General features: G+C 52.6%; 1 protein-coding gene across 2 annotated transcripts; it reads right to left on the bottom strand.

Moving 5' to 3' along the window:
• Positions 1-2,717: 2,717 nt before the first annotated feature.
• On the bottom strand, positions 2,718-9,825 carry Fxyd2 (FXYD domain containing ion transport regulator 2). Of its 2 annotated transcripts, none has more exons than XM_050156375.1 (6): positions 9,698-9,825; positions 4,865-4,903; positions 4,641-4,715; positions 3,436-3,472; positions 3,250-3,280; positions 2,718-3,001 (listed from the first exon to the last, which is right to left on the bottom strand). In XM_050156375.1, exons 1-5 carry the CDS (start codon positions 9,714-9,716, stop codon positions 3,256-3,258), a joined length of 195 nt encoding a protein of 64 aa, XP_050012332.1. In that variant the 5' UTR covers positions 9,717-9,825; the 3' UTR covers positions 2,718-3,001; positions 3,250-3,255. The 2 variants fall into 2 exon arrangements, with proteins under 2 accessions (XP_050012332.1, XP_050012331.1); XM_050156374.1 differs by lacking the exon at positions 9,698-9,825 and adding an exon at positions 7,084-7,272.
• Between the last annotated feature and the right edge of the window lie 7,668 nt (positions 9,826-17,493).

Below are 17,493 nucleotides of genomic sequence, written 5' to 3'. Positions count from 1 at the left end.
CTTCCCCTTCCGAGCCAGCACCCCTGGACTTTTAGACCGCAACTCAGAATTGTTGTCTCCCGTTTTGTTTCCCCAAAGCCAAGTCTGGAGACAGACAAGGACCTTTCCAAGGTCACACAGCAGGCTCAGGGAGGTGGCTAGGAAGGCCAGTTTCAGTTTCCAGAGTGTGGTCTGCAGCCTGCAGGGCCTCAGCAGCTGTTCTGGGCCACCAGCTGCTGGCCTGGCTGGGAACTCCTCATCCTCCCCCATCACCCTTCTGCCTGGCCCACCTGGCCGTTCCTCCCAGCACCACCAAAGCTTCTTCCAGGAAGCAGCAGCGAGAAGTTCTCAAAACAGGAAACCTGGTCTTGAGATGTAAATGCCGGCAATGGCACTGTGAAATTATGGGAGGGTGGGACCCAGCAGCCCAGCAGGCTTGGAGAAAGAAACTTGCCAAATGGGGCCTGAGTGGTGCTGGCCTCTGGGCCTCCCAGATGTGAGGCCCATGACAACTGGGGAGCCTCCACCCTAACCCATGCCCTGTTGCCATCTCCCTTGTCCCTCCAGTGTCTGCCTGAAACCCTAGGCAGTAAAGTTCCTGATTGGAACAGCAGAGGTGAACGGCTATGGCATTCACCAACTGGGCTGCAGGTATGAAGTCTCTCTGTGAGGGTTGGGTTACCACCACCCAACTGCAGTTCTGAGCGTGACCACTTGGCCTCTGCAGGGAGGTGATTCACTGCCCAGTGGCGCGCTCCATTCCCGAGCAAGGTGTTGAGGGAGATGCGACTCATCCTCCCTTTGCCATAGGACCCACCTCTGTCCAAGGAGCCCCTCATTTTGGTGTGGGTAGGGTCAACAGAGCTACTCGAAGCTAGTCTGTTGGGGCACCCTCTTTGTTACTGAACCGGGAGAGCCCAGAACTGCTGGGGTGTGGTGGAGGTGATCCCCAAATCTGCCAAAGGTTTTAGAAAACCTGGAGGCCCGTGCGAAGAGTCCTTACACTTTAGATGAACCAGCGTCGGTCCTGGCTTTTGATAGGGAAGCTAAGTCCAGACAGGACAGGGCCCCACCCAAACCACCCTTCCCAAAATGGGCAAGTTGCCCTTACCCTAGGTGTCCCATACTTAAGTGTTAGTGAGTTTGGAAAGGGGCATCTGGAGATGGGAATAGATATAACTCAAGCTGTGAGGTCTGAGGCTTCTTGAAAAAGCGTCCAGAGTCTTCCCAGGAAATCAGGCGCAGGCCAGCGATTCAGGAATCGCAATTTTAGGTGACTCTGAGTAAGTCATGTGCTCCCTCTGGTGGTATGAGGAGAAATTACACCCTAAGGCAGCTAGGGTGTAAGCTATGTTTTGGCGAGGCAAGGGCCACTTTCAAGACTCGGTTTGCATTCAGTAATTTAGTAGCGTTCTGCTGTGTGGAAAGCCTTTCAGTGGACTCTCTCTCAGTGTGTGAACTTCCTGGAGTGCAAAGGGAGACGTCCTGGTCCAGGAGCAGGTCACAGAATCAGAATGTCCCCTGGAGCTGTGGTCCTCAGCCCTGGGCTGGCTCACTGAGCATCAGCCTGGGTGAAGGTGGCACCACAGACCTTGAATACCTCTTCCTGTCTACCTTGGTCCTGAATCCCAAAACCTTGAAGAGCTTGCTTGGCTCCTCCCCATCCCACCCCTGGCCAGACCTGCTCCAGCTCTGCTCAGTCCTCCCACCTCTAGAGGGAGCTCAAGCATAGCGGACCCTAGTTCTGCCTGAGTGTGTGAGGTCACATTTTGTCAGTGGCCTGATACTGAGGCTAGTAACCAGACTTTACCTAGCTGGCTACTGGCCTCAACTGGAGCCTGACCTTCCACCTCAGGCTTCTCTATCTCTTAGCTCTCATAGCAAAAGGCAGGCAGGGTGTCTGTCACCTTGTCTAGACAAGTCACTGCCTTTCTTGGGGGGGGTGATGTTCGGTGTCCCCTTCTTTACAATGGAATGGTCTCAAAGGATTGTCCACCCCTGAGGGTGGGTGGGTAGGTGGGCTTCAGAGCCTAGGGGCAGTGGGTTAGTGCAAAAGGCTTAAGAACAGAGTGAAATGACCTGTTCACCCTGACTGTGTGGTCCAGCAAACACAGCCTGTTCCTTTCAAATACTGTCACCCAGGGTTCTGCTCGGATACACTGAGATGCAGATAAGGAAGCCAGTCACCAGATGGTGCCAGCATCCTGCCAGCCCTCCAGTCTCCTTGGAGATTTCATGAGAATGGAGGGAGGGGGAGTTGGATCCCTTTGTAGGTCTCTGCTCAGATGGACGGGGCAGGAGGAAGCAAGTGACAGTGAACTCACTCTCATTGCTCACTCCTGGCCCAGGGATGAAGCAAGCCAACACCCAAATAGACAGGTAGGAGTGGGTCCAGCTGGAGTCCCTTGGGCCCCACCCACTCAAGGAGGGCGGCTTGGCAGATGTGCTGGGGGCATGCACCGAAGCCCAGCATCAGGCCTTTCAGACTCACCCACACTGGACAGCAGCACACTTTAGGAAAACCTATGAACATAGCCACAGGCAAGCTACCTCTTAGGCGGTCAAGAGCACCCAAGAAGCAAGTTCCCCATGGGAGCACCCAGGCTTCAACAGCATCCAGCAGGACCCAACAGACCCAGTCACCTTCAGCTTGACACCTTCAGGTCAAGCAGAAGTCAAGCAGAGGTCTCTGTCCCCAGCTGTTCAGGGGCGAGTGATGAAGGGCCCATAGATGATCATACCAGGCCTACTTTCATTGGCAGGTACTTGCCAGAATGATTCATTGAAAACCAGTGAGACGGGGCTGCACATATACCCCAACTTGGAACAGGAAGTGGGGTGTGAGAGGAGCTGGGGAGGGGAGGAAGGAAGTTAAGGGTCAAGAGGCATGAGTGGATGACCATGAGGGGGTCATAGCGAGCCCGGCACATCCTTCAGCCTGTGCAGGCTGTGTCGGGACAGTGGAGTACAGCGGGGAAGATGGGCATCCTTAGCGCCCATGCACTGGTGGGCACTGGTGGCTCTGGAAAGACAAAGGCAGGGTTTGAGATGGGAGGGAGGCCTTTGGGGCTGGCAGCTTTGTCCCTGTCCCTCTCACTATTCCCAGCAACCCCTCTGCAGCATCCCTACTCCACATATCCCACTTCAGACCTCAGTCCTCACTTTAACATTCAGGGGACAGCCCACCCGACCCCCTCATGTCTCTCTGATTACTGCCTCTCATTCATACTTACTCTCTATGCAAACCCTCACCACCTGAAGGGGACATACCTGTTGTCACAGCTCATCCTCATTGACCTGTCTGGGATGGGGAAGAGTAAAGAAAGGATGAAGGGAGATGGAGGGGAAACCGCACCCCCCCCCAGATTGTGAGTCCCCGCCTCCTGGTTAGGGAACACTTCCTGCTCTCCTCTTGCCCCACCCACCTTGTTAGTCCCCCCCCCCCACAGCACTCACCTGTGCCTTTTATTGCCCCCACAGCGGAATCTTTTGCCTTGAAAAGAGATGGTAAAGTTTGTTGTGGCCTTTTCCAAGGAGGCCCTGGAAGACTCAGAACTGCTAGGCTTGCCCCCTCCAGCATCATCACAGTGTGGGGGCTTGGAGTCTGTTTATATAGAGCTGGCCCACCAAGCAATGAGTCAATGAACGGTTGTTCACTGCACCAGAACTGCGATGGACTGTGAACATGTTTGGAAGTGGCAGCTGGGACCAGAGTTCATGATGCCACCAGCACAATGCTGGGCACAACAGGGCAGCTGCTCAGTACACGCTTGGAGGAGAACAGGCCAAATCCAAAGTTCAAATCCCTGCCTAGGCTCCTAACTTCCAAGAAATGCACGTCCCCTAAGACGGATCCAGGAGCCCAGCTTTCAGGTGGAGTGGCAGGAGCCAGAGTGTGGGGTCACTCCAGAACACAGAAGCCTGTTTGTTTCACCAAGGGTCTCCCTGATTGCCATTCTGGTATTTTTCTTTTGGTTGCAACAATAGAAAGCAACCAGCATTTACTAAGCACTTGCTTTTGTGCCGGCCAGGGCTGAAGACATATAGGACATTTGTCTTCCCCTAGAGCCCTCCATGCCTACCTCGGACCCTCTTATAACTCCCTCACGCCTATAGCTGTCTTAGGATGCTAGCTCCAATCTTACAAGACGGATGGGATTTCCCCCATTGAACAGGGAGAAAATGGAGCTTCTCCCATCCTCAGAGTTAGGATAACTCAGTGGTAAATCCCAGGGCCTGGATTCCAGCAATATGGGGAAGGGTGAACATCAGATGCACCTGGGGAGGGGAGCTACCACGAGTCTCTCCCCATGAGCCTCATTGTCCATCTCAAACGCTGACAATGGGGGTGGGGGTACCGTCCCTCAGTGTGCCGAGATTACCTAGTGGCTAGGGTGGCTAGGGTGTGGCCACCCCAGAAGCTGCCCAGATGGGGTTTGGGTCGGCCCTGCCTGCTCCCTTGACCTCCTCTGCCCAAGGGTTGCCCAGTCAGACTCCCTTCCTCAGTTTTCCCTCCCAAGGCCACTAGGGAGCACCCTGAAGGAGGCGGGAGCCTGCTGTCCCCTGCATTCCTCTTCGGGCTGGAGTGTGGGTTGGAGGCTGGTCAGTGTCCTCCTTACTGTATGACCTGGGAAATGCACCAATCACCAGTCTCCACTTACTGAGGAGGATGAGGAGCCCCACGACGAAGGCCAGGCCCGCAAAGATCAGGCCCCCTTTGCGGACAGTCTCGTAGTCTTGAAAGAGAGGAGACATGGGCAGTGGTGTGAGCATGGCCTCTACCTCCCAAGTTCACCCACCAGCAACCCCATACTCTTGAGAGCAGATAGCAGGGACCCAGGGATGGGAATCAGCCGATGGGGTAAGCAGGGGAGGACTGGCTTACCGTAGTGAAATGGGTCCTCTGCCCCCTTGGCGCTGCCACCTGAGGAGAGAGTTGGGGGGCGGGATGAATAAGACATCACAACCCCAAAGCAGTGGAAACGCTGGAATTCTCAAATGATCCCTAAGTGCCCAGGTGGGCAAAGGAAAGCCGGGTAAGAATGGCCTGAACATCCACCCTAAGGCTGCCTCACACAGACATGCTAGGTTCAGAGGCAGGGCATCTGTTGTGGAGATCTGTGTGGGCTGGAGGCGCACAGACCCAGCAGAGGGTGTGGTCCTCCCCAGCTCCCTGCTCTGTATCACGAGGACAGGCCAAAGAGCTGGGTTCCCAGGAGGCCCCTAAGTGGCCTCTGCTGATAGAATCCCACTTCCTCAAGGAGGAGCAATATCTGCGAATGGAATGAGTGGGAAAAACAGAGTCTCTGCGGTCAGCCAACAGGAGGAAGGAACCATGCGTCCACGGCTGGGGTAATGACCTTGGAAATGGAGGGCAGAAGAGGGCAAACGTAACAAGAGTGAGGCGTGTACACTCAGTGTCTGCATTATCAACCCCAATGAACAGACCTTTGGCTCAGACCCCCTGTGGGGTGCTATGGTTATTTCTCTCATCCACAAGGGACTGAAGCCTAGAGAGGGTCAGAGAGCCACACAGTAAGTAAGAGGTGGAGCTGGGATTTGAACCCAGGCTAAGGGTCACTGTGAGTCTAAATGCTAGGCTTCCTCACAAGTGACAGGTAGGAAGACTTGTCCACAGGCTGTGTAGCCCTGTCCCTGACTCCCGTGGCCCCCTTCGTTCTGATGGAGGCGAATATTCTGCTGTCCGCGCCCCCCCCCCAGCTCAGAGCTCTCACTCCGGGATAGCAGGTGGGACACTGCAGTCACCTCCCCCATGCCAGCTGCACTCTGCTGCCCTGCGGTGGACCCTCTTGGCCCTAGGGGGCTGAGGCCCTTGCCAAAGGAATGAGCAAGTTAGCAGTTCCCAGGCAACTTTGAACTGTGTCCATGTTGTGGTCACAGATAAGGCCTGGTGAGTCCAGCTGTTTCCAGTGGCCAGGGACGGGGCGCGGGGGGGGGGCAGTCAGTGCCTCACAGGTCTTGGGTATGGGTTGTTCAGAAAGGCCAGAATCTAAGGAGAAGCCTTAGGAACCCAGGCTTTGCTTCCATGCACAAAGTCTCCCCAGCTTCAGTGATAGTCAAGGTCACGGAGTGGGGGTTGCTAGTAGTCAGATCAGAGCTAGGACTCCCCTTTCAGAACCATTTGATGAGCCACTCCCCCACCAGTGCTCTAGGCCAGAACCCTCAAGATATGAGTCAGTAGGGGTCCTATGGATCCCAAAACTCAGGACTTTTCCTGTGACCCTAAGCCAGTTGGGGAAGGCTGGCCAGAAGGGCTGCTCTTCCCACTCCCAACCCTGGCAGTCACTGCCCACTGTGTGATCTTAGTTCTCTATCCAGTACTAGAAAGTCACACTGGCAGGGTGTGAGAGGCTGAGACAGGAGAATTATAGTGAATTTTAGGTTATTCTGGACTATACAGTGAGTTCCAGGCCAACCTGAGTTACAGAATAAGATTCTGTCTCAAAAACAAAGTCACACACTCACATATATACACTCACACACATACACATGCAACTCATGCACACGTGTACACACACACTCACATACACGTGTACACACATACGCACACTGACACACTCACATATACGTGCACAGCACACACATACACATGTACACACACTCACATACATGTGTACAAGCACATGCACTCGCACACTCACATGTACACACACATGCACTCGCACACACATATACACATGCACACTCACACACACACTTCTGCTATTCTGCTTCTTTTCTGTGGAGGTGGAGAAGTTAGGGTCTTTTCCCAAATGCTAATTTTCTTAGAGAGTCACCAGCTGGAAACCCTGAGGTAAGGGAGCAGGAAAAGGAGGGGGGGGTTCAGCTGCTCACCAAAGGCAGTCCCAGAGGGAAAAGGGGCTCAGCTTCCCACCGAAGGCAGTCCTAGAGGAAAGGGGGTTCAGCTGTCCACCAAAGGCAGTCCCAGAGGGAAAGGGGGTTCAGCTGTCCACCAAAGGCAGTCCCAGAGGGAAGGGGGGTTCAGCTGTCCACCGAAGGCAGTCCCAGAGGGAAAAGGGGTTCAGCTGCCCACCGAAGGCAATCCCAGGCAGTCCTGCCAACCTCACCAGGCACTACACTCACCATCACCAGTCGACAGCCCTGTCATTTTTCCAACCACCAGGGCTTCTCCACAGTCTTCCTGAAGCCTCTGCTTCGGGGATAGTGTCTGCCGTGGGGTGGCCAGGACAGAGGTGGGGGACATTAAATATTAACAGTGTCAGGTAATATTTACCCTGGTCACAAGAAAAGCTGAGTATGCTCAGAGGGGCTCCCGCTGAGCCAGGCAAGGGGGAGGTGTTGGGGGGGGGACAGAGGCAGGGAGGGGCTGGCTGCCGTCTCCAGCCCCTCCCAAAGGAAATTTCCAGAGAGCAGGGCCCGGATGGGCAGCAGCAGTATTCTTCCATCAGCTGGCGAAGCCGAAGCCGCAGCCGGGCTGAGGAAGTTGAAGGTTCAGGATGCGCTCACTGTGGATGGCACATGGGGGGGGTACTTTGTCAAGCTGGGAACCTGGAGTCCCTTAGTCCTCGGAGTTTCCTGCCAGTTTCTGTGGATAGCACCATGACAGCTAACATTCTCATGGGGCTCTCATGTTTCCCTGAGTGGTTCCTAAAGAGCCTGCCCTGCCTCCCCTCTCACCAAAGCCCGACCATGGCACTGCTCTCTCTGACAGCCAGTCCTGGCTTCTCTCATTTGTTCCAATCCTGGCTCCACTCACACCTTGGTCATCTCTGACTAATGTCTTATCCTAATGCCCGGCACTCCCTCACGTGGCTGTCCACCATGCACTTAAAGCTCTTTCAGGGCCAGGCCCAGGCTTGTTCTTATGGCATAGGAAACATTTTCTATCTGGCTTCTCCCTTTTCGGTTAGCTCCCTACTTGCCATGAGTGTCTGAAACACAGAGAAGTTAGGGGCTTTTCCGAAGGTCACACAGCCGGTGAGAGTTGAAGAGAAGGATTGCTGCTCGTTCAGATTCAGGGCACAGGTGCTTTGCCTATGCTTACCACTTTATTGTTAGTGTCCCCTTGGCAACTATGGTGTGGGTTTTCTGTGAGTACTATACAGTCGTTTATAGGTTCTACACAGTAGAAGGGGCCTTCAACCGGCTAATTAATGTTCATCACAGGCAAATGATATATAGATAGATACAAAGACGGTAGATGCATAAATAGCCAATAAGACATACATATATACGTATATACATATGTGCATGCATACAGGCTACATAGGTGATAGATGATAGATTGATGGAGAGATGATAGCTAGGTGGATAAAAGATGGGTGGATAGATAGATAGATAGATAGATAGATAGATAGATAGATAGATAGCAGATGGACAGACAAAGAGACAGACAAACAGATATCTACTTCCCTGGTAGTCCTCCTGACGGGAAGGGCTCCATCTGTGCATCCTCCTCAACCAATGCCAGGGCACTGATAGCTCTGTTCACACCCTGGCTCCACCACTTGCTGGGCATTTGACCTTTGCCAACTTGTTTACCTCCCCACGCCTTTGTCTCTTCATCTACGCAGTGGGCAGGGCACAGCACTCAGGAAAGTGTGTGGTGTCTGAGGCAGGAATATCAGAATATAGCCTAGGTCAGCGGGTGCCACTGTTCCTGCATTGCTTGGAAAGTGACAGACATTAGCCTTTCATGTAATAGTACCCTCGGAAAGCCAGGCACTCTCTGCTAAGTGGGTGAGAGGAGAGAGCACGCGCCCTGGCTTTGGAGCACTCATGCAGCTCTCGCGAGCTTTCAGAGCCCAGCGACACGCATACAGGAAAGCAGACAGCAGCCTGCCCTGTGATGGCCTGGACCCACATGCTGGCTGTCAGCACGCACAATCCCCATCTAAATTTCTGCTTTCTCTGTCTGACAGAGGAAGAAACTAAAGCTGAACACTCGCTTCTCCAACCATGCCTAGAGAGGCTTAGTGCCATAGCCTCCAGAGACCAGAAAAAACAGATCAAGGAGAGGTGAGGCCCAAAAAACAGAAAGGGGAGAGCCAGAACTGGAGTGCCGGCTGGGTCCCAAGGCAGCTGGTGAATCTGGGGGACACTCTTCACCCAATGCAGCAGCACCCACACACCTTATATTACCTTGGGGACTATCTCTGTAAACCACTATGAGTTCTCTCTGGAGTAAGAGATGAAAAATAGGTAGAAAGATACATGACAGACAAAAGGAAAGAATAGTGGATTGATAGGGAGATGGGCAGGCGGGCATGCAGGTAGACATGTAGGCAAAGCCACAGGAAAGCAGGCTGACAACTACTTTCTATTCCAGGCACTGGGAAAGTAACCCCTCCATGGCCACATGATTCAGTAAGGAGGAACAGGACCAGCAAGCATCATCCCGTTTTACTAGGATGCAGACATAACCTGCTAGGGAGCAGGCAGTCAGAAAGTATGGGGACTAAGATGTGACTCAGTCGTCCGAAGCCAGATGGATGGACACACAGCTGGATGAGGAGGCTGCTGATTCGACTTCCCCAGCCTCTGGCTCAGAAGTGCCCTGCGCATCACAGCAAGCCCGGGACTCGGGGTTGAGGTGTCCTTATTTAGGGCAGCCTGTCTTTTCCATTTCTCTTCTCCCACAATTATGAGGAGCCAGTAGGTACATTTGAAAGTGATTAGTGGTCCCCTGAATCCAAGTTGGAGAGGGCAAGGATGGGGACAGGCTTGGAAGACTCACCCAGGTACCACCTGTCCATGGCAGGCGCTGCTGGAAGCGTCTGAGGTACACAGGAGCCAGGGAGTGCCTGTCCTTGTCTGGGGGCCTGGGAGGGAAGAGTGACACTCTCTCTGTGCCGGATGACTGAGCTGGGACAGGAAGAATAAGGCAGAGGAGGGGCTGATGGGGGAACTGTTACCCTGCACCTGCCTGCCTGGGCTGGTTGGAGCAAGGTACCCACGTGAGGGTAGGGGAAGAATCTCCGGACTTCACTGGTCTGAGTATCCCAAAAGAAGGGGATACTCAGAGCAACAAAGTAAACTGCAGCTTCTTCCCTTCCCCCACAGTGAACGTGCCGCTGCAGGGTTCCTCGAAGGGCACTAGCCAGGACACAAGCTGACAGGACCAGAGTGTCGCCTCTCTCCTCCCCTCCCCTCTTGGGTTTCAGGTCCACAGCTGAAGGAGACAATCAGAGGCAGGTGTGGGTCCCTAAGTCTTCACTCAGGAGATTTTATCCTCCCTGCCAGTGGGCCCCACCCTGATGCCTCTTGCACACACACACACACCCCAGCCCGTTCTGAAACCCGGAGCCCCCTGAGAGCAGGCAGGAAGCTGCTCCAGGTGCAGTGGGTCTTTATGCAGGAAGCTGTTCCAGGTGCATGGGCCAGAGATGGGCAGTGGCTGGGGCCACAGCTGATTTAAGGGCGCTCCCATGGTGGCCTGTCCTTCCTCCTCACTTACACTTCCTCACTTAGTCCTGGTGATACTCCCAATTGTGATGCACCTGTGGGGTCTCAGCGTGAGTTCCCGCACACAATGATGTCCTCTGAGGAGGACTGGACTTTCTGTCAGGGAAACAGCTGAAAGGCAGACTATCTTCTAGCCTCCAGGGCTGGGATGGCACAGGAGCCAACAAAGGATTATAGGAGAGCCCTCAGTGGCTCCCAGAGTCCTTGTGACCTAGCCACTGTGACAGGCTCAGAGCAAGGCCACTACAAGAAGTCTTTGTGGACAAGATTGGACCACAGGGTCTCCTCAAGACTCCCAAGCTCATCCTGATTGGCCATTCCACTGGGATATCTGCAGAGCACTGATGGTGTTAGGTCTGGTCACCTTGGTGACTGGCCTCTCTGTTGCTCACAGCAGTACCCTGGGAGCTGGGGAAATGACACCCGCAGGGAGATGGAACCTGACCTCCCATCCGGGTTCTCTGGGTAGGCTGAGGTCTGTCTTAGGGCTCTGAACTGGCAGCATCTCCGCCTCCAACCCCAGACCCTTGTGAGATGAAGGGCAACTCCACCCAGTGACCTTGTCACATGTTCCCAAGTGAAAATTTTAACCTTCAGGTAGCCTGGAGCCCTGTGTGGAAATTCCCCAAACCAGGCACTGGGGAAGTTCAGGAATGTTGCCTGAAGTTCAGTGGTCTCTGTAGACCTAGGCAGGATCCCTACTTCCCCACAAGCCCACCACGAGCTCCCTCCCAACCTCAGGGTTGTGAAAGAAACATCCTCTTTCCTAATAGGCCCCCTGTGCTCCCACCCAGCCCTTCTCTTGGAAGGGCTTCTTCTTGCTTTCCTGCCCGAGATCTTCTGAATACTGATTCTAAGCCCGGGTCCTTTTGGTGGCCCTTCATTTTGTAAATTTCTTATGTTCATTTGTTGATTGATTGACGATTGATTGCATGTGAGAGAGCTTGCCTGTGACGTGTGCACGTCTGGAGATCAGAAAACAATTAGTGGGACCCGGGCTTGAACTCAGGGTGTCAGGCTTTGTGGCAAGTGCCTTTACTTGTCCTCTTGATAGCCCCCTTTTACATTCCTTTTTAATCTCACTCTAATGGCCTTTCTGTCCCCAGCTTGCCTGCTCTTCCGTCCATTCCAAACACACTGTCCTCTTAATGGCTTTCTGGCCTTCCAGGACTTTGCACAGATAGTTTTTGGGTGCTCAGCCTCCAGGGTGTTCCCTCTATCCTCGGATTTTTATCATGGGCTTCACTTAGAGACCCTCCTGGGTACCCTTTCTAAACTTTCACACTAGCCTAGCCCAGAGAGGTGGCAGCATTTTGCCAGTGACTCAGGTAGCCCCCAAGCTTGCCTAAGGCCACCTTCTTTCCAGTCTGACACCTGAGTGCAGCAAGTAACTGGGCTCAGTTTGCTCTAGAGAGGCAGCTAGCACTTAGGACCCTTGCCCTCAGACTCCTCTAACACCCTATTCTGCCACAGACCCGCTCCCCCTACACACCTACACACCCACCCACCCACACTCACACCCACCTCTCACACTCATACCTACCCACTCACACACACAACACTCACACACACACCCCATTCATACCTACTCACACACCCCCACACACCCCACTCATACCTACTCATACACCCACATACACACACACACTCACCCACATATCCCTCACACACCCATACATCCCACACTCATACTCACACCCCCAACACACACACCCAACCACCCAACACCCACATCGATCCACACACCTGCTCCCAGCCCTGAAAGCCCAGGTAAGAGTTAAGAGCTGCTGAAGTCTGCTGAGTCTAAGCCCCTAGCTCATGTCTAAGCCCCTCCTCAGACAACTTCCATCCACCTCCCAGCCCGCCAAGATCACCAAGGTTTAGTCACTGCTGGGGACAACAAACTCTCTCTGAGAAATCTTAATCCCCTGCAAAGGGACCCCTTTTCCAACTCCCCCATGTCCCACAGGGTACCTTAAAGCCAGACCACCCCACTGCAAATCCTTCTGTATACTGACCCTGCCCTTCTGACCCAGTGAGTCATAGCAATATCTCCCTGTACCCTGCCATCTGAAATGCATGGTGACACCTACCTCAGAGGCTTGTTGAGGAAGGAGATCATTAATGGAAGTGCTTGGCTAAAGACGGTCCCAACAATGGTAGTACCACTCTCTTCCCTAAGCTGGGCTGGTTCCCCAGAAGATAAGATTGCTCACCATATCCCTTTACATAGCTCAGGAGCCCCCTTGACTTCTACTGGAGGCTCCCTGACAGTTGCCCTTGACCCAGTGCTCCAACCTGGAGCCCCACCAGCCATCACCACCACTGGCCCTAAGCTTCTTTTCTTCCCCTGGAAAAACATAAGAGCATGCCCTAGCTATCAGCGTCTCAACCTCCATTCTCCTTCCTGGACTCTTGCATGGCGTGATGGGGCCCAGTGGCCATGAAAACGCCACTGTCCTGCTCTTTAAAAGAACAGGGTTGGGTCAGGAGCTTCTGTTGGGTTTCTCCAAAGTGGAGCCCCGGAGGAGCATCCATCTCTGCCCTCCTGTGTCCTCTAAGACCCAGAGACCAAGGCAGTCTGCCCACAGGGACCTCAGTGGCTCTGCCTCGTTCCCCCAAGTCCTCCAGGCAGGTCTGTCTTAACTCACAGGGCAGTCATGTGGACAGTCCCCACTGCTTTTGTGGGTATGGAGGTCACAGGCAGAGACAGCCAGCTGATCTTTGTCTCCTCAGTGCCAGCAGGAAGCATCAGAGTAGAGGTCCTCACCATAGCCTTCCCGAAACAGGACTCTGGCCCACGAGCCAGAACTTTGATGTTTCCTGCCAGAATCCACAGCATTGTACCTGAAGCCCCAGCATCATTTCCTCCACATGGTGTTGATTCGTAGCTCACAGGAGCTTCAAAGGGGCAGACACCCAAAGCCCCAAGAAAGCCCCGACTCCGAGCTTAGGACCATTCTCCAACGTATGGTCCCCATGGATACTGGGCAGGGAAGGTGGCCACTCCTTGTAGGCCGCATCTGTGCTAGCTAGAGGTCCTGAGTCCTAAGGAATGCCAGCTCCTGTCTCCTGCTGTGACCGCAAACGCCAGGTAACGGGGTCTTATAAGGCCAGGGCTTGGAGGAGGTGGGCCCCATAAGACGCAGCCCTTAAGTGTTGGCTTCAAGATGGCCCAAGCGGTGAGGCACAGCAGTTCTGGAAGCTGCCAAAGGGCAATGTTTGCTGAGAGTCAAGGTCACCACGTTAAGGTAAGGGCAAATCCATTAGTCCAGCCTCCTACACAGAGAACACCCTCGAGAGAAATGCATTATTGGCTTTCTCGGAACCCACACCTGGAAGTGATGTGTTTCTGGTGGCTCCCTGTGGCCACCGCCTTTGGAGAACCTTGGGGAAGCAAGCCATTCCTTTCCCTCTATGGCCTCTGGAGTCCTCAGGTGTGACTCCTGTGGCTTTTGTGTGGCCTCTGGCCATTCTGTCCTGCCTGTGGGTTTACACAGACCACCACATCCACTCACTGTACCATCCCCTCACCTGGCAATGACTCCACCTGCTTCATGGTTCTGAGCATGCCAAAGGTCTGCTTTGCTTTCCCTGACATCACAGTGAGTCAGGCTGTGGTGCCACTATTTTACAAAGAATGGGAACTACAGGTAATATGTGTACAAGTCAGGACTGGAACCCAGGTTTAAAGGGCAGACAGGGACCCTTGCTATCGGTGAGGAGGCAATCCTTACACAGCCAGTGTTGCTAGTACTGGTAACATGACATCTTCATGTAGAAAGTTAAATGTGTTTTCATGTGTGTTGTACCACTTTAACTCAAAGAAGTAACAGGAAAACATTGTTTATGTGTGTGTGTGTGTGTATATATACCGCACACATATATAACATATATATACCGTACGGCAACACTATACATATATATCATACTATATATGTATTTTCATACACGTATATATATACACACACTTGCATTTACATATACATATATAGTATGTAAATACACGCATATATGTGTATAATATAGTGTGTATGTGCTGTACAGTTAGTATATTGTATATATAGTATATACACTGTATAGTATAGTATGTAGTATATATAATATAGTGTATGCACTGTACAGTATAGTATATAGTCTATATATATAATATAGTGTATGCACTGTACAGTATAGTATATAGTCTATATATAATATAGTGTATGCACTGTACAGTATAGTATATAGTCTATATATAATATAGTATATGCACTGTACAGTATAGTATATAGTCTATATATATAATATAGTGCATACACTGTATAATATAGTGTATAGTACAGGCTACTCCCACTTTGGTGGCTTTCTCAGAATCACATGGCTAACCTACGCTAAGGATTTCTAGAGCAAGAAGAAAGTGACAAGAGAGGTGGGGACTGAAGCTCACACAGTTGGAGAGAAGAGGGGTTCAGGTTCTGAGGCAGGGACTATTTCCAAAAGGCCCACTCCTCCTGCCCAATATCTCGAGTCATTCAGGACATCAGTGCCAGCATTGCTCCTTGGCAGGGCACCTCTTGTTGCTCAAGGCCATGGAGCTGGTGCTGGCTCCAGAAAACAGCAGGTGGTTGGCTTGAACTGGTTGTTTCTGCCACCAGGGGCTTAGGGGTGACAGCAATGAATCACACTAATGGCAAGAGGTGGCCCGAAGTCAGGTATTTTCAAAGCTCCTCCCCTGGCTTGGGCAAACACACCTGACCTTTCTAGCTTTCTCTGGGCCTCAGGGGGACAGGGTGCAGAGCAGCCAGGGACAAGGTGAGCACCAGACTGAGCTGGAGAGTTCTCCATCCTGTGGAGGGCAGAGCCCTGCCTCTGGGTGTGTGTGTGGGGGGGGGAAGCCCTTTGACCTTGGGATGTACTTCAGCCTGGCACCCTCTTCCCACCTCTGTTGCTAACATCAAGTTTTGCTCTCTGCCTCTGCCCCTCTTCCAAGAATAGTCTGGCCAATTCTAACCTCCATCCTGCAAGAAAAAAAAATCCTCTAGAGGCTGAGGGCCACAGCATTTGCTGACCCAGGTGCAGATTAGTGACGTTAAGAATGAGCAGCAACAACTTTCAAAGAGGCTTCAACATCTTCGGGGACAAATTCATATGAGATGGGGGTTTTCTGGGAGTTCAAATTTGGAGAACCCTCAAGGACACTGAGAACGAGGGACTCACCGACCCTTTATTACGGTGGTCCATAGCTTCCCTATCCAACCAAGTAAAGTTGCCACATTAAACCAAATCACAGGGACTGGGGATATAGCTCAGTCGACCACAAGCTCACATCGAATGCACCAAGTCCTGAGTTCAAACACCAGAGCACATCTGTAACCCCAAGTCAGGAGGTGGAAGCAGGAAGACCAGAAGGTAAGGTCACTCTTAGCTACATGTTTTGCTTTTGAGTTTGAGGCCAGCACAGGCTATATGAGACCCTGTCTTAAAGAAAAAAACAGAAATCAAATCACAAGTAGAAACAGGTATAGGGTATCAAAGGCTGGGTAGCCTGCAGGGCCCCATCCTCCTGAGGTTGCAGTGTTGATGTGAGTGTGAGAGGGGGGGCTCATGTGAAGCCCCACCCCCGCATCTGCCTAGACCTTGGTAGATGTCTAACTATATGGTTTTGATGGCCAAGTTTTCCATCTCTGCGGGTCTGGTCTCCAGACCACTGGCCTCCTATAGGAGCCTCCTCAGGGCACAGCCAGGCATGCAGTCTAGCTAGGTCACTTCCTGAAGGGACATGACCAAAAAGCGAGTTGGGGAAGAAAGGGTTTATTTGGCCTATACTTCCAGATCATAGCCTATCATTAGAGGAAGTCAGGACAGTAACTCAAGCAGGGCTGGAACCCAGAGGCAGGAGCTGATGCAGAGGCATGTTTACCGGCTTGCTTCACATGTCTTGCTTGACCTGCTCTCTTAAAGAACTCAGGACCACCAGTCCAGGGATGTTACCACCCACCATGGGCTGGGCCCTCCCCAGGTGATCCCTAATTGAAAAAAATGCATTCCAGCTGGATCTCATGGAGGCATTGCCTCAACTGAGGCTTCTTTCTCTCTGCTGACTCTCGCTTGTGTCAACTCGACACAAACCCAGCCAGTACAGCAGGTAAACTAAGTGGGTGCTTGCAGACACCTTGCAAAGCCAGGCACCACTTTAGACATATAGGAAAACAACAGTTACTCCCTTTTGTTGGTGCCGTGAAGGAAGGTCGGAACCTCTCATCGGACTTCTTCAAAGCTTAATGCTTTTGTTCTAGTAATGCCTGCACTGTACCCACAATCCTTTGTGTGTCTGGGGCCTCTGGGGTCTCAGTCCCCTGCAAGGACAGGAACTCCCTGATGCCTGAGTGTGCTGTGAACGGAGCTCACCTGCTTCTCTACCAAGTCCACGTGTGACCAGAGCTATTTTAACCCCTGCCACCACTGGCTTGACAATATTAGGCTTGAGCCCTGCTGAAAGACTCCATCTTTTCCGAGTCCCAAGGGGCAAAACACACCAAGGGCAGAGGTAAGGGCAGGTGTGGGAAATGCACCAAGCAGGCCTTGATATCGTTAGCAAGAGAGTGAACCCATCTGCTCCCTCAGACCTGTGTCCTGCAGCCCTGTGGACGGAAGCAACTCAGAACCCTCACTGGGTCTATGGAGGTTCTCTTGAGACCCTAAGATGTTCCAGACAGTCTTGGGTTAGAACAAGGCTCATTCCTCCCCCTCTAGGAGTTGTGTCTTACCCAAGACACACAGAAGGCTGGAGACTGGGCTGTGCTTGCTACCTTCAAATGAATCTGCCTGCAACTGTGTTTGTTTGGCCAACGGTACTTAAAAAAAAAATCACCAAACTCAATCAGAATGTCTTTGGGAGGCTTGCAGGTCCTTTCTACATTACTGTCACTGTCACTTAGGTGACCATGGCTCTTTCTACTCTAATTTGCCCTGCTGTGAGAAGAATCTGAGACCAGCGATCTGTTGAAAGGGAGCAGGGGAGATGGGATCCAAACCCGAGCTCTAGGAACCCTTTGTGAAAGAGGCCCAAATGCCTGGTGCCTCCCCAGC

Source organism: Alexandromys fortis, unplaced genomic scaffold (genome assembly GCF_014885135.2).
Source record: "Alexandromys fortis isolate MF-2015 unplaced genomic scaffold, M_Fortis_MF-2015_v1.1 scaffold_89, whole genome shotgun sequence".
NCBI lineage: Eukaryota > Metazoa > Chordata > Mammalia > Rodentia > Cricetidae > Alexandromys > Alexandromys fortis.
The sequence above is the reverse complement of the archived record's forward strand: the minus strand, read 5'-3'. Positions and strand labels throughout refer to the sequence as shown.

Bases quoted from the DNA above. Each gene is read 5' to 3' on its own strand.
- Fxyd2 (XM_050156374.1), bottom strand. From the start codon at position 7,204: ATGTCCCCCACCTCTGTCCTGGCCACCCCACGGCAGACACTATCCCCG. The intron at 4,716-4,864 runs GTAAGCCAGTCC...CTCTCTTTCAAG, and splicing joins AGAGGACCCATTTCACTACG to ACTACGAGACTGTCCGCAAA. The intron at 3,281-3,435 runs GTGAGTGCTGTG...TCCCCATCCCAG, and splicing joins GGGGGCAATAAAAGGCACAG to ACAGGTCAATGAGGATGAGC.